Source organism: Capricornis sumatraensis, chromosome 19 (assembly GCF_032405125.1).
Source record: "Capricornis sumatraensis isolate serow.1 chromosome 19, serow.2, whole genome shotgun sequence".
In the NCBI taxonomy this organism is placed as follows: domain Eukaryota; kingdom Metazoa; phylum Chordata; class Mammalia; order Artiodactyla; family Bovidae; genus Capricornis; species Capricornis sumatraensis.
Genome location: NC_091087.1, coordinates 63,799,149 through 63,812,639, shown reverse-complemented (window position 1 = coordinate 63,812,639; position 13,491 = coordinate 63,799,149). Strand labels below are relative to the sequence as shown.

The window sequence follows — 13,491 nt, the reverse complement described above, 5'->3', positions numbered from 1 at the left end:
TCATCTCCACTCAGAAGTCCAGAAAGCATTTCAATCTGAATATGTTTACAAAAGACATTTTTTTTCTCCGCATACTTGCGGTCCCTCTTTCCGTTTTCATAAGCCCCACTCTTCTTGCACATTGGTTGCTATATATTACATTGAGAAGGCAGCCTAGAGTGCTCTTTTTAAAATATAATGCACACTGTGGCATACTTTCACTCTTCAACCCTTCAGCGGCTTCCTACACACTTAGAATGAAATCTAATCTTGAATAAAACCCTAGATCCTCACAGTGTCACCTCTGTAAAGCAGTTTCTGCTCTTCATGATGCTCTTCATGGAATAGCATGGGGAGCTAACAGAGTGTATCCACAACCTAGAAAACAGTTTTACTGGCATAAAACCTGTTCAACCGTCTGAACTCTGAGTATACTTGTCCTTGTGAAAAAAAGTGTTAAGTGTATTATGATTTACTCTTGAGTTTTTCCATTAATAGGCCTTTTAATCTTTTTTTAAATTTTCATTTTCTGTTAATGCTCATAAAGAATAGCTATAATAAGCACCAGGTGAAAGTGAAATCGCTCAGTCATGTCCAACTCTTTGCAGCCCCACGGATGGTAGCCTACCAGTCTCCTCAGTCTATGGACTCTTCCAGGCAAGAATACTGGAGTGGGTTGCCATTTCCTTCTCCAGGGGATCTTCCCGACCCAGGGATCGAACCCAGATCTCCTGCATTGCAGGCAGATGCTTTACCATCTGAGCCACCAGCGAAGCCAAATAAGCAGCAAAGTTGAAGAAAATTTATGGTAGAAAAATGAAAATTGATCAAAATGGCTTAGGTATAGCCCACCCTTATTCGGCTATTGTATGGAGTATCCAGCTGGGAAAACCTTGGCTTTCCAGAATTGTATTAATTAAAAAATTACATTGGACAAATGTAATTTTTTCAAAACATGAACCACATCTTCAGCACCTTGACTAGAATTTAGGGTATTGGTTTTCCAGGTCCTGTTTTCAGTTAGGAAGGGTGTGTGTCAGGGTCAGCTATTTCCACAGATAACTCATTTTACCCATATTGCAGATTTTTACACACATCCTCTGATCATGTCCTCAAACAGCACTCTGCAGAAGGCACAGCATAATCTGTTTAACAGTTGAAGAAATCAAGACATAGAGGGGTAAAGTGATCAACAGAGGCAGTTAGGAAACAGAAGAGCCAGGGCACTAAAACCCGGGCTGTCTGAGTGCACACTCCTTGCTCTTCCTCAGTCCTTTCCTTGCCTTTCTGTTGTCACTTAGGGAGTAAGCTACTTGGTCAAGCACTGTTTTAGTATGTTTTAAGTATATTTCCATGAAAAGTGAAAGTAAAGTTGCTCAGTCGTGTCCAACTCTTTGCAACCCCGTGGACTATACAGTCCATGGAATTCTCCAGGCCAGAATACTGAAGTGGGTAGTCGTTCCCTTCTCCAGGGGATCTTCCCAACCCAGGGATCGAACCCAGGTTTCCCACATTGCAGGCAGATTCTTTACCAACTGAGCCACCAGGGAAGCCTCGTACTTAATTATTGCCCCAGTCAGATTCTGCACAAATTATTAAGCACAAATTAGGTATGTTTCCTTGTTCTTACTTAATTAGAGCCCTTTTCAGATTCAAATACTTCTCATAGTCACTCTATGAGATGGCTATTCCCATTTTACAGGTGAAGAGGTTTAGAGGGACTTCCCTGGTTGTCCAGTGGTTAAGAATTTGCCTTGCAATGAAGGGCACATGAGTTTGATTCCTGGTTGGGAAACTATTAATAAGATCCCACATGCCACCGAGCAGCTAAGCCCACGTGCCACAATGAAAGATCCAACTAAGACCAATCGAAGAAATTTATATATATGGAAGTGAGGCTTAAAGACCTTAAGTAATTTGTCCTAGACCACCCCACTGGTAAGTGTAAGAACCATTATTTGGACCCAGGTCTTCCTCACTCCCTGGTTTGTGGTCTTCCCGCTGCTGTGCTGCCTCTCTGTCTGCTATCATTTTCAGTCCATTTTGAATCACTTGCTAGCTGTTGTAGATAATTTTTGCCTTTTTTTGTAGGTTACTCTATATTTGTTGTTAAGGGTGATCTGCCAGATTGTGAAGCTGACCAACTTCTACAGATGATCAGGGTCCAACAGATGCATCGACCAAAACTTATTGGAGAAGAATTAGCACAACTTAAAGATCAGAGGTAAAGCTGAGCCTGCAGTGTGGGGTGTATGATAGTATTTCATTACAAGAATGAAATTTACATGAAGATGTGGTCCTTTTATTGTTGGTGGGTTTTTTTTAGACCTTTCTTTTTAAGTGTAGCTTATTGGTTTAACCTTGGATCAACTCTCTGAATTATTTAAGTATACTTCCCAGCACAAATTCATGTCACAGTAGGACCTTTGTATTATTAGATGTTATCTGCAAAAAGAAATGTGTAAGTTTTCAACTTACGTAAAAATCTTTGGTTTATAAATGTCTCTATGTTATAATTACAATGAAAGAATGGTCTGCAGTTATTATTTGTGCTTTTATTCTTTAGAGTCCAGAAAACAGATCTAGAACGCGTCTTAGAAGTAAATGATGGGACAGGAATGTTAGACGAGGATGAGGAGGACTTTCAGAGGGCTCTGGCACTAAGTCGCCAAGAAATCGACATGGAAGATGAAGAGGCTGATCTCCGCAGGGCCATTCAGCTCAGTATGCAAGGTATGGATATTCCAACACTTACTTTATTTGTTGTTGAAGCAATTGATTTAGATCATTTTTAGTTCTTCTGGAAATTAATATACTATTGGTAGAAGTTCTTTGACAGTCACAGAAGCAGCAGCTATGTATAATCAGTTATTGGTTTTTTTTAGATATTATTTAATACATATAATGTTTAATACATATAACATACATATAACTTTATGACTTGTGTTATATTAGGACTAGTTATATTTTCATTTCTGGTCATTCAGTTTGGTTATAATACTGTGCAAACACAGTACTAAACGGAGCTAATCATTGTGAGGTCAGTGGACCCTTGCCAAGACCAGCTATTTAAATGCATTCTACTGGCTGTGAAGGAAGGTCTGGACAGAGACTATAAATTGATTTTACAAAACTCTGAAACTTACTGGCGGTGGAACTTTTGGCTTAAGCTCACTTTGGTGGGCTCACTCTTTAAGCCCACCACACCTCTTCCCTCACCCACTCCCACCCCAGGGAATCCAAGTAGAGGGAAATGTCTAGGACATTGCTCAAAGGTGCTTACTTTAAAAGTGTAACGGGTTTTCTTTTTTGGGAGTTGTTTTGTTTTTGTCTAATGTGAAGTTGCCTTCTACTTTCTAATGAAATTACACATCAATTGAATTCCTTAAGTATCTAAATAAAATTGAGTTTCTGTTAATATGAAAATTATCCTTTTTATGCTATATTTTATTCTGAACTGCTCATGCCTCCTGGCCACGTCTGAGTACTCTGTATGGTGCACAGGCCCATTTTGGATTAGCAGAGTCCTGCTAGGTTAGCCCAGTGGTGGACAGACACAGCCTTATTAGTCTTAGACATTTTTGTGTCCTTTACTCTTCTTCCCACGTTATTTCACAATTTGTGCAGAATCTGATTGGAGCAATAATTTAGTAAGAACACAGAAACATACTTAAGTTATGTCAGTACCCAGATGTTTGAAGATAAAGGAGTATACAGAATGGGTTTATTTTACAGTCATCCACTTTAAGTTACTTCTAGGAATTCTGTGCCTTCAAAAGTGTAGATTGATTTCTGGGACTTCCCTGGTGGTACATTGGTTAAGAATCCTTCTTGCAAAGCAGGGGACATGGGTTCGATCCTTGGTCAAGGAACTGAAATCCTACATGTCTCAGAGCAACTAAGCCCGCAAGCGCTACAACTAGAGGGTGTGTGTGCCTCAAGCAAAGATCCGCCATGGTGCAAGGAAGATCCCACGTGCCGTAGCTGACTCAGTGCAGCCAAATAAATAAATTTATTTATTTTTAAAAAGTGTAGATTCATTTCTAATTAGTAGAGAGCAAGCACGTGTGGTGCTAGTTATTTCTCCTGCCAGACGGTCACTGAACTTACCTCACGTCCGCTGTGTCACAGATTGATAGTAGGCTGCAGTGGACACAGGTGTGGTTGAACTACCTTATTCTGATTTTCCCTGAACCTTTCAGAGCCTTTCTTACATTTACAGAATGGTGCAGAGTAGTTTTGAGAAGAAAACTTTTTGAAAGCTCCTTCACCTAAGTATAAACACGTCATGACGTGGTAAATAAAACTGGTCTTTGTTGTGTTTTATTTGGTTTTCAGGTACTTCCAGAAATAGATGTCAAGATATCCCACAGACATCGGGTTCACATCCTACTTCAGAAGAGCTGCGGAAGAGAAGAGAAGCCTACTTTGAAAAGTAAAGTAGTTGGCACCATATTAAAACTGCAGATTTTATCTTTACCTTGGCCGTTTTGTCTGTTTGTAGCCATATAGCTTTGATCTAACCATTCATTTTATTTAGAATTCTCTCTTATAAACTGAAATCAAATATGGTTTTAGGAGAAAATTTTGCCTCAGTACTAATTAAATTTTCATGAAATAGGGTGAAGGAAGCCTTGTAAAATTTCAGTCATCAAAAGAAAAATGGAATTGGATCAAGGCAAGAACAAAGCCCTGTGGTCCTTTGAATATACTTCTTGGTTACCTGACTAACCCTACAAAGTTCTGTCAGTTAATAGGAAAAACACCATTTATCATAGGAGAACACACTCTCAAATAGAGCTGGTGCTTAACCACTCTGCTCGTTACCACACCCTGGGATGGAGGGGGTTGGCTGCCGCAGGCCCGTCAGCATCGGGGGTGTGAGAGTAACCGTAAATCTCAACCATCAGCTCCTAGGACCTAACTTTGTCCCAGCTGTATAAGTGCTCTCAAAATAGAAATTTCACCCATATCGTTATCCTTGCCAGTAACCGTCGTTCACAGGTCTTCATCCTCTTTTCTCTTTTTTAAAGATAAAACTCCATCTTACCATCACAAGATCTCTAATAGATATTCAGATCCTCTGATCCCCGCTCAGAGAACTAAGGCAGTGGCTGAGTCTGGCCTGTTATTTACTATATTTTATCAATTCTAAGATGCACATATTTTCACTTTTCAACATCTCTGCAGTTCGGAAGACTCTTACGCATCATAATTGGTAGTACTTTAGCCGTATCTAAAATGTTGGCACATTCTACATTGGATGGTGTAATGAAGATAATAGTTACCTTGTTTTCTGGTTTTTTTTTGTCACAACTCAGAAGTATATGAAGGAAAGTTCTGATCAACTGACATCCTCTTAATGTGAGATGTTTCTAGTCTTTATTCAGTGATAGATTAATGGATTTAATTCTGTATAAAAATCTCAAAATAGTGCTTATTAGTGCTTGTCACTCCCTTTACAATTTTAAAATTAACTTTTTTATTTTTAAAATATGATAAACTTCAAATTTATGTGCAAGTAGAGAAACTAGCATAAAGAACCCTGATTTATCTGTTGCCCACATATAACAAATATCAGCACATTGGCCATTTTGGTTTTTATGCCCCTGTCTCCCATGCTATTTACTCTTATTCCCACCCCCACCCCCCGCAGGGTGGGGTTATTTTGCAATAAATCTAAATCATAATATTTCATCTGTATTGATTTTCATGTCTGTCTCTAAAGTACATGCTGCTGCTAAGTCGCTTCAGTCATGTCCAACTCTGTGTAACCCCATAGATGGCAGCCCACCTGGCTCCACCGTCCCTGGGATTCTCCAGGCAAGAACGCTGGAATGGGTTGCCATTTCCTTCTCCAGTGCATGAAAGTGAAAAGTGAAAGTGATGTCGCTCAGTTGTGTCCGACTCTTAGCGACCCCATGGACTACAGCCCACCAGGCTCCTCCATCCATGGGATTTTCCAGCCAAGAGTACTGGAGTGGGTTGCCACTGCCTTCTCTGCTAAAATACATGGTTTTTTCTTAATATCACCAAGTGATTTTTTCACACAGTAATGAAATAAAGATCAGATGATAATTATTAATTGTAGTTCTGTAATATCATCAACTAACTAGTCAGTGATAAAAACAGCTTTCAGTGTTTAACTAGATAAAAAATAATATTTTGGAAAATTTATCTTATGATAAATTTATCGTAAGATACCTAAATCTAAAAAAACACAATCCTACCGTTAATATCCTACCGTTAATGATATTGTTTTGACAGTCACACTTCTACTCACAGAAATGCACGTATATTGTATATCACATGTTCCCATGATTGTGACTATTTTTTGCAAGAGGCTGTGTTGTAGTTTATAAAATGTATGTATCACAATTTATGAACCTATTGATTTTTGCTATTATAATTAATAATGCAAAGAGCAATCCTTGTATTAACTTTATGCCTCACATCTCTCATCATTTCTTCTAATTATCCTGAAAATTTCAGATTACTAAATTAAAGCACAAGAACATTTTTAAAGCCTTGGTAAAGATTTCTAAACTGCTCTCCAAAACAGTTTCCAAGTGATACCTCTACCATGCTTTTTTGAGACTTTAGTTTTTTCCAGAATAAACATAAACATACTTTATAGAGAAACTGTTAAATTCACAAGTACATCCAAGAAAAGGAAACCATCTTTAAAGTATAAAAACAAATCCCTCTTTTATTAAAGAAAGTTTTTAAGATTTTTTGGATTAAAAATGTAGAACTTCCAGTAAATTAAAATTTCTATAGCACAAAGGATAATGCAGTAACTAACATTTCATAATGACTAAGTAAGTTATAACAAGCAGAATGCTAACTATAACTAATGCAGATGTTTTATTCAATGTTGTGCCCTTTTAAAATGTCTGAGTCTCCTTTCTGATTGCGGTTAGTTGATTGGGTAAGAAAGTATAGTGATGGTTCCAGCTTCAGCTTCCTATCCCCTACCTCCTAATTTGACTTTGAAAATACTGGTGGTAACTTGAGTAGACCTAGAGAATGTTTTACACAGTTAGTTGTTGCTAAGAAGAGTTAAGACCTAACTTCTTGGGGTTGCTGTTTAACTTTAGTTAGTGTTCAGAATTTTGTAGGACTCATGATTGAAGGAGCTGAGAAACTGATTTTTGCCTTTCACTAGAATTCCTGATTATTAAACCTAGATGGGTCCTTGTCACAATAGCTTGTATTGTGGAGAACTTGGCTGTAAGCCTGTGGAGCCATTTCTTCCTTCTGATCTTTTCCAGATACCCTGGTGCTAATTTGTTACTCATTGAAATTTATAGGTGTTTTTTTTTTTTCCTGTAGAGTATTTGAAGCTTCATACTTAATGTAGTAGCCACAGTTTAGCCACAGTGTTCATGGATTAAGCGTGAAAATACTGTTGAAAGTCTACCTGTTACAAATTTGTAGTTTATGAGTAGGCGTTCTTAGCTGATACTTTCATAGCTGTGATATTTTTTCCCAGTGGTAATCTCCAAATCCATGGTACGTATAGAACCCTGAGCAAAACTCTACTTTATCAGCTATATCATTGTAAAACCTTAACTCCCATGTTATGAACATCAAATGAGGCAATGTATATAAAACTGTTTTGTAAACTGTGAAGTAGCCTACAGATACACTTAGCATTATTAATGCCTTTTCCAGATATAACTCTGAAATGATGCTGATTCTTTCTTTCTGTCACTAAAAAAGTGGTTCTTAACCAGGAGAGAAACAAGGGAGCCATTGCCTTCTCCAGGGGAATCTTCCTGACCCAGGAATTGAATTTGGATCTCCTGCATTGCAGGCAGATTCTTTACCATCTGAGCCACCAGGAAAACCCAATGTTTTCATAGTCATGGGTTACTGTGATTTTTTGATTACCTAATACTTGAACTACCACTTCAGTGGTGTGATGTAGTTTATCAGAGTCCAGCTTAAAAAACAGAAACTACTTAGAGATTTTTAAAATGTTTAACTGGAGGATAATTGCTTTCCAGTGTTGTGTTGGTTTCTGCTGTACAACAGTGTGAATCAGCCGTAAATATACATATATCCCCTCCCTCTCAAGCCTCCTTTGGACAAAGCGGAATCAGGATATCGAGTTTAAGAACACACTGCTTTAGCTGTGACCCTAGGACCAGGAAGCTGCCACCACAGTTGCCTAGACATGGGAACCTGCAGTCTGGCCCCCACTGCAGCTGCCAGGAAGCAGGATTGTGGAACTGGCATCTCCGTGGCTTTACTTGCCAGCAGAGACCCACCAAAGCTGCAGGAAGATGATGGTACCTCCTCTGCCGTGTAAGTCTCAGGCATGTGTTTAACTGGTAGCCAGACTCCTAGCTCGAAAACAGTCAAAGACATGTCGTTTTCAGTTTTCCAGCCTTTCTCATACTGAAGGCATGTTAGAAGGCACAGGGGGAAAGGATGCTGATTTACTGTTTGAACATGGTCCATCTTACAGTGTCCCCACGTAGGAAAGGTGTCAAAATACTCTCAAGGCTGGCAGTTGATTTACTTCTCACTTGGAAGTAGAATGAAGGTTATCTCTCTAAAGGCACTCTCTCACCTGTCACTCCCTTGCATTCTGAAATACTTTCTTGAATGGAGCGGGAGGAGGGCCTGGAGAGGATGCGCCAGGAATTCCTTGTACCTCACAGCCTGTCTTTTTCGTGTCACATTCCAGAATCAGAGTATGCTTGTGGGAGCCCACTGCCTATGTGTCCTTTGTTAGCCATGCTCCCCAGAACCTGTGCATACATCAGTGTCTGGCTCAGAGGCCAGCAGGGAAAAACTGCAAGTCCCACTGGCTGAATTTGCCTCGTTGCTTATATTTAAAACACAAGATTAAGAGGGGCCCTAGAAAAAAGTCTGCTATTCTATTCTGTTTTATAGTGTTGTATGTGTTAGTTGCGCAGTCATGTCTGACTCTTTGTGACCCAATGGACTGTAGCCCACCAGGCTCCCCTGTCCATGGGATTTTCCAAGTAAGAATACTGGAGTGGGTAGCCGTTTCCTCTCCAGGGGGTTTTCCCAACCTAGGGATTGAACCCAGGTCTCCTGCATTGCAGGCGGATGCTTTACCATCTGAGCTACAAGGGAAGCCCTATTGTGTTACTGGGCATTTAAAAATTCTGCTTCTTCCTAACTTCAGATTATACTACAAAGCTACAATCATCAAGACAGTATGGTACTGGTGCAAAAATAGAAATATAGACCAATGGAACAAGATAGAAAGCCCAGAAATAAACCCATGCACCTATGGGTACCTTATTTTTGACAAAGGAGGCAAGAATATACAATGGGTCAAAGACAGCCTCTTCAATAAATGGTGCTGGGAAAACTGGACAGTTACATGTAAAAGAATGAAATTAGAGTACTTCCTACCACCATACACAAAGATAAAGTCAAAATGGATTAAAGACCTAAATGTAAGACCAGAAACTATAAAACTCTTACAGGAAAACATAGGCAGAACACTGTATGACATAAATCAAAGCAAGATCCTCTATGACCCACCTCCTAGAGTAATGGAAATAAAAACAAAAGTAAACAAATGGGACCTGATTAAACTTAAAAGCTTTTGCACAGCAAAGGAAACTGTAAGCAAGGTGAAAAGACAACCCTCAGAATGAGAAAATAATAGCAAATGAAACAACTGACAAAGGATTAATTTCCAAAATATACAAGCAGCTCATACAACTTAATACCAGAAAAACAACCCAATCAAAAAGTGGGAAAGAGACCTAAACAGACATTTCTCCAAAGAAGACATACAGATGGCTAACAAACACAAGAAAAGATGCTCAACATCACTATTATTAGAGAAATGCAAATCATAACCATGAGATACCACCTTACATCAGTCAGAATGGCCATCATCAAAAAGTCTACAAACAATAAATGCTGGAGAGGGTGTGGAGAAAAGGGAATGCTCTTGCGCTATTGGTGGGAATGTAAATTGATACAGCCATGATGGTAGACAGTATGGAGATTCCTTAAAAAACTAGGAATAAAACCACCATATGAGCCAGCAATCCCACTCCTAGGCATATACCCTGAGGAAACCAGAGTTGAAAAAGACACATGTATCTCATTGTTCATTGCAGTGCTGTTTACAGTAGCTAGAACATGGAAGCAGCCTAGATGCCCATCGACAGATGAATGGATAAAGAAGCTGTGGTACATATACACAATGGAATGTTACTCAGCCACAAAAAGAAAAGCATTTGAGTCAGTTCTGATGAGGTAGATGAACCTAGAACCTATTATACAGAGTGAAGTGAGTCAGAAAGAAAGATAAATATCGTATTCTAACGCACATATATGGAATCTAGAAAAATGGTTCTGAAGAATTTATTTACAGGACAGCAGTGGAGAAACAGACATAGAGAATAGACTTATGGACATGGGGAGAGGGGAGAAGAGGGTGAGATGTATGGAAAGAGTAACATGGAAACTTATATTACCACATGTAAAATAGATAGCCAGTGGGAATTTGCTTTATGGCTCAGGAAACTCAAATAGGGGCTGTGTATCAACCTAGAGGGGTGGAATGGGGAAGGAGATGGGAGGGAGGTTCGAAAGGGAGGGGATATGTATATATACACCTATGGCTGATTCATGTTGAGGTTTGACAGAAAACAACAAAATTCTGTGAAGCAATTAACTTTCAATAAAAAAATAAATAAATAAAAAACAGTAAAAAAAAAAAAAGAAAAGAAATACCTTAGAGGGTGAGGTTGATAAAAAAACAGAAAGTATCATTCATTACCCCATTAAATAATTTTGTATTCATAAAAAAAAATTCTGCTTTCTTTAAAAATCCTTTTATGCGTTTTTTTGAAAGCTATAACTTCTTGTTTAGATTGTCGGCTGTTTATAAGTTTTTTTTTTAATTTTTAGCATATACGTATGTATATATATGAAGTAATTTTAAATTGATGTAAAAGCAGAAATAGTTCAGAGTTCCTTATACCCTCCACCTAGATTTCCCAATTATTGATCTTTCTGAACCACTTTACAATAACTTACAAACACAATTTCCCATTATATTTCTCAAAGCGTAAGTATATTTTCTGAGTATAAGGATACTGTCCTACCTATTTACATCATAACCATCTGTTTAAACGTTTTAATGTGTGAATTGTTATGACATGGATTTTCCTTTTGAAAAAAACACAGGGAGAATTTACTTTAATGCAGCAGGTATTGCTGAAACTTGATAATGCAGTTTAAATAGTTGTTTTCATTTCTTTCATTCATAAAGTATTTGGTGACAAGCACAGGTTTAGGTACTGGAGAAACAAGCAGGATAAGCTTTGTGCTCTCGTTAGTTTATGATTCTACAGAGGGAGACAGGCAAAAGAATATCAGATGATGATAGTTTATACTGAAAATTAAATGAGAGTGTGAGAATGGCAGGTGGCTGCTTTAGCTCGAACAGTCAGGAAATATCCTGTGTCCATAGGACTCACCAGGCAAGAATACTGGAGTGGGTTGCCATTTCCTCCTTCAAGGGCTCTTCCTGACCTGGGTATCAAATCTGGGTCTCCCGCATTGGCAGGCAGACTCTTCACCATCAGAGCCACCAGGGAAGCCTCTGAGGAGATACTGAAGCCTAGATACGATTGACAGGAAGGAGCCAGCCATGGAAGGATCATTTTAATCTGCCCGTAATTTGAGATGCTTTATCTTTTCAAAGGTGCTTATTTTCAGTGACTTCCAACAATATTAAGGACCTGTAAACCAACACATTTGCATACAAACAGTGACTCCATTGGTGCAGTGTGTTATTTTTATGGTGAAAATACCTACCTGTTAATTTGTCTGATAAATGTGAATTTTCTATCTAGGTTTCCTAGGATCAGCACTGTGATGCTTTTCAGCAATTTATGTCAGACTGATTGCTCTTTCTTTAAAAAATTGAAGTGTAGTTGATGTACAATGTGTTAATTTTAGGTGTACAGCAAAATTGTTGAGATATATGTATATATGTATACTCTTTTTCAGATTCTTTTCCATTATAGGTTATTGTAAGGTATTGAATATAGTTCACTATGCTATAGAGTAGGGCCTTGTTATATATTTTATATATAGTAGTATATATCTATTAATCCCAAACTCATGTATTCTCCCCCTCGTTTACCCTTTGGTAATCATAAGTTTGTTTTCTGTCAGAGTGATTGCTCTTGCCTTCTTCTGGGGCATTCAGGCCAGTGACACTTTTGTTTTGTGGAACCATTTATTTTCCATGGGATTGGTTTTTCTCATGGCATGTTTATTCTTGGGTTTTTTTTTTTTTAATGTACATTCACTCTTGAATGTTTCAGGCAGCAGCAGCAGCAGCAGCAGCAAGCTCTGCCAGGACAGCTTACACATCTGTGTGAAAAGTCGAGCACAAGTTCTGAAGCACCTGACAGGGATCTAGGTACGCCTCCTGACCATACATCACGTTTCTTACCGGCATGCTCTCTTTGACACACAGCCTCCATGTGATTTTTGGCTTTGTAGGCTTTTTTCTCCTCTCTTTCATTATACTGAAATTCTTGAATGAATTTGTGACCTACTAAACTTTCTTGGATTAAGGAGCAGGCTAACGCCTTAATGTACTTGTGTCCTTAAAACACTCAATGAATGTTTTGCTCTAAAATTATAAATAGTACTTGCAATGTCACAGTAATTGGTACATTTTCCAAAAGTTTCTCAAAGATAATGAATAATAGTAGGTGGAAAATAAGTTCATTTTACTACTTGGAAAACTAAAAACACTTAAGTGTAGTCCGCATTACAACATAGACGTCTAGAATTACTTATTAGACCTTGGTTTAATAAATAGGTCTTGAATGTTGGCCAGTTATTGGTAGTAGAAACTGAGAGCAAAAGAAACTATCCAACAAAGAACTTGTAAGTAGGACATGAAAAGAACTCTCAAAACTAAGAAAATAACTCAAAAAGATGGGCAAAGGATTTGAACACTTTACCAGGTATATGGATGAAAATTGGGCATATACTCAACATCACTAGTCATTAGGGAAATGCAAACTAAACCCACAAAGAGATGCCATTACACACTTACAAGAAAGACTTAAGAAAATAATAAAATTGACAATACCAAATGCAGGCAAGAATCAGAGCAACTGGGACTCTCATACATTGTTAGTAGGAGTGTAAAATGGTACAACAACTCTGGAAAACAGTTTAGTATTTTCTTACAAACTTAAATGTACACTTAACCATGGAATCCAGTAGTCCAACTCCTAGTTTCTAACAAGAGAAAAGAAAATTAGATTCACACAAAAACTTACTGTGAATGCTCTAGCTGATTTGTTCATAATAGCCCCAAACAGGAAGCTGCTTAAAGGTTGTTCTTCAGATGAATAGACACAGAAACTGTTAGATCCAAACAAAGGACTACTATTAGCAATAAAAAGGAATGAACTGGTACTTTTTCTTACACATTCTGCTAAGTACAGCTAACAACCCTGGGCTTTTGTGTAA

General features: G+C 38.2%; 1 protein-coding gene across 2 annotated transcripts in view; it reads left to right on the top strand.

Annotated features, from left to right (window-relative positions):
- Positions 1-13,491, top strand: part of ATXN3 (ataxin 3) — a 34,412-nt gene that overhangs the window by 16,477 nt on the left and 4,444 nt on the right. Inside the window, exons 7-11 of one of the 2 annotated variants that reach the window (XM_068991053.1) lie at positions 2,071-2,203; positions 2,546-2,712; positions 4,318-4,414; positions 5,087-5,089; positions 12,324-12,421. In XM_068991053.1, the coding sequence (XP_068847154.1) occupies positions 2,071-2,203; positions 2,546-2,712; positions 4,318-4,414; positions 5,087-5,089; positions 12,324-12,421 (498 nt within the window). The remainder of the gene's footprint in view (positions 1-2,070; positions 2,204-2,545; positions 2,713-4,317; positions 4,415-5,086; positions 5,090-12,323; positions 12,422-13,491) is intronic. The other variant, XM_068991052.1, reaches the window with a different exon arrangement.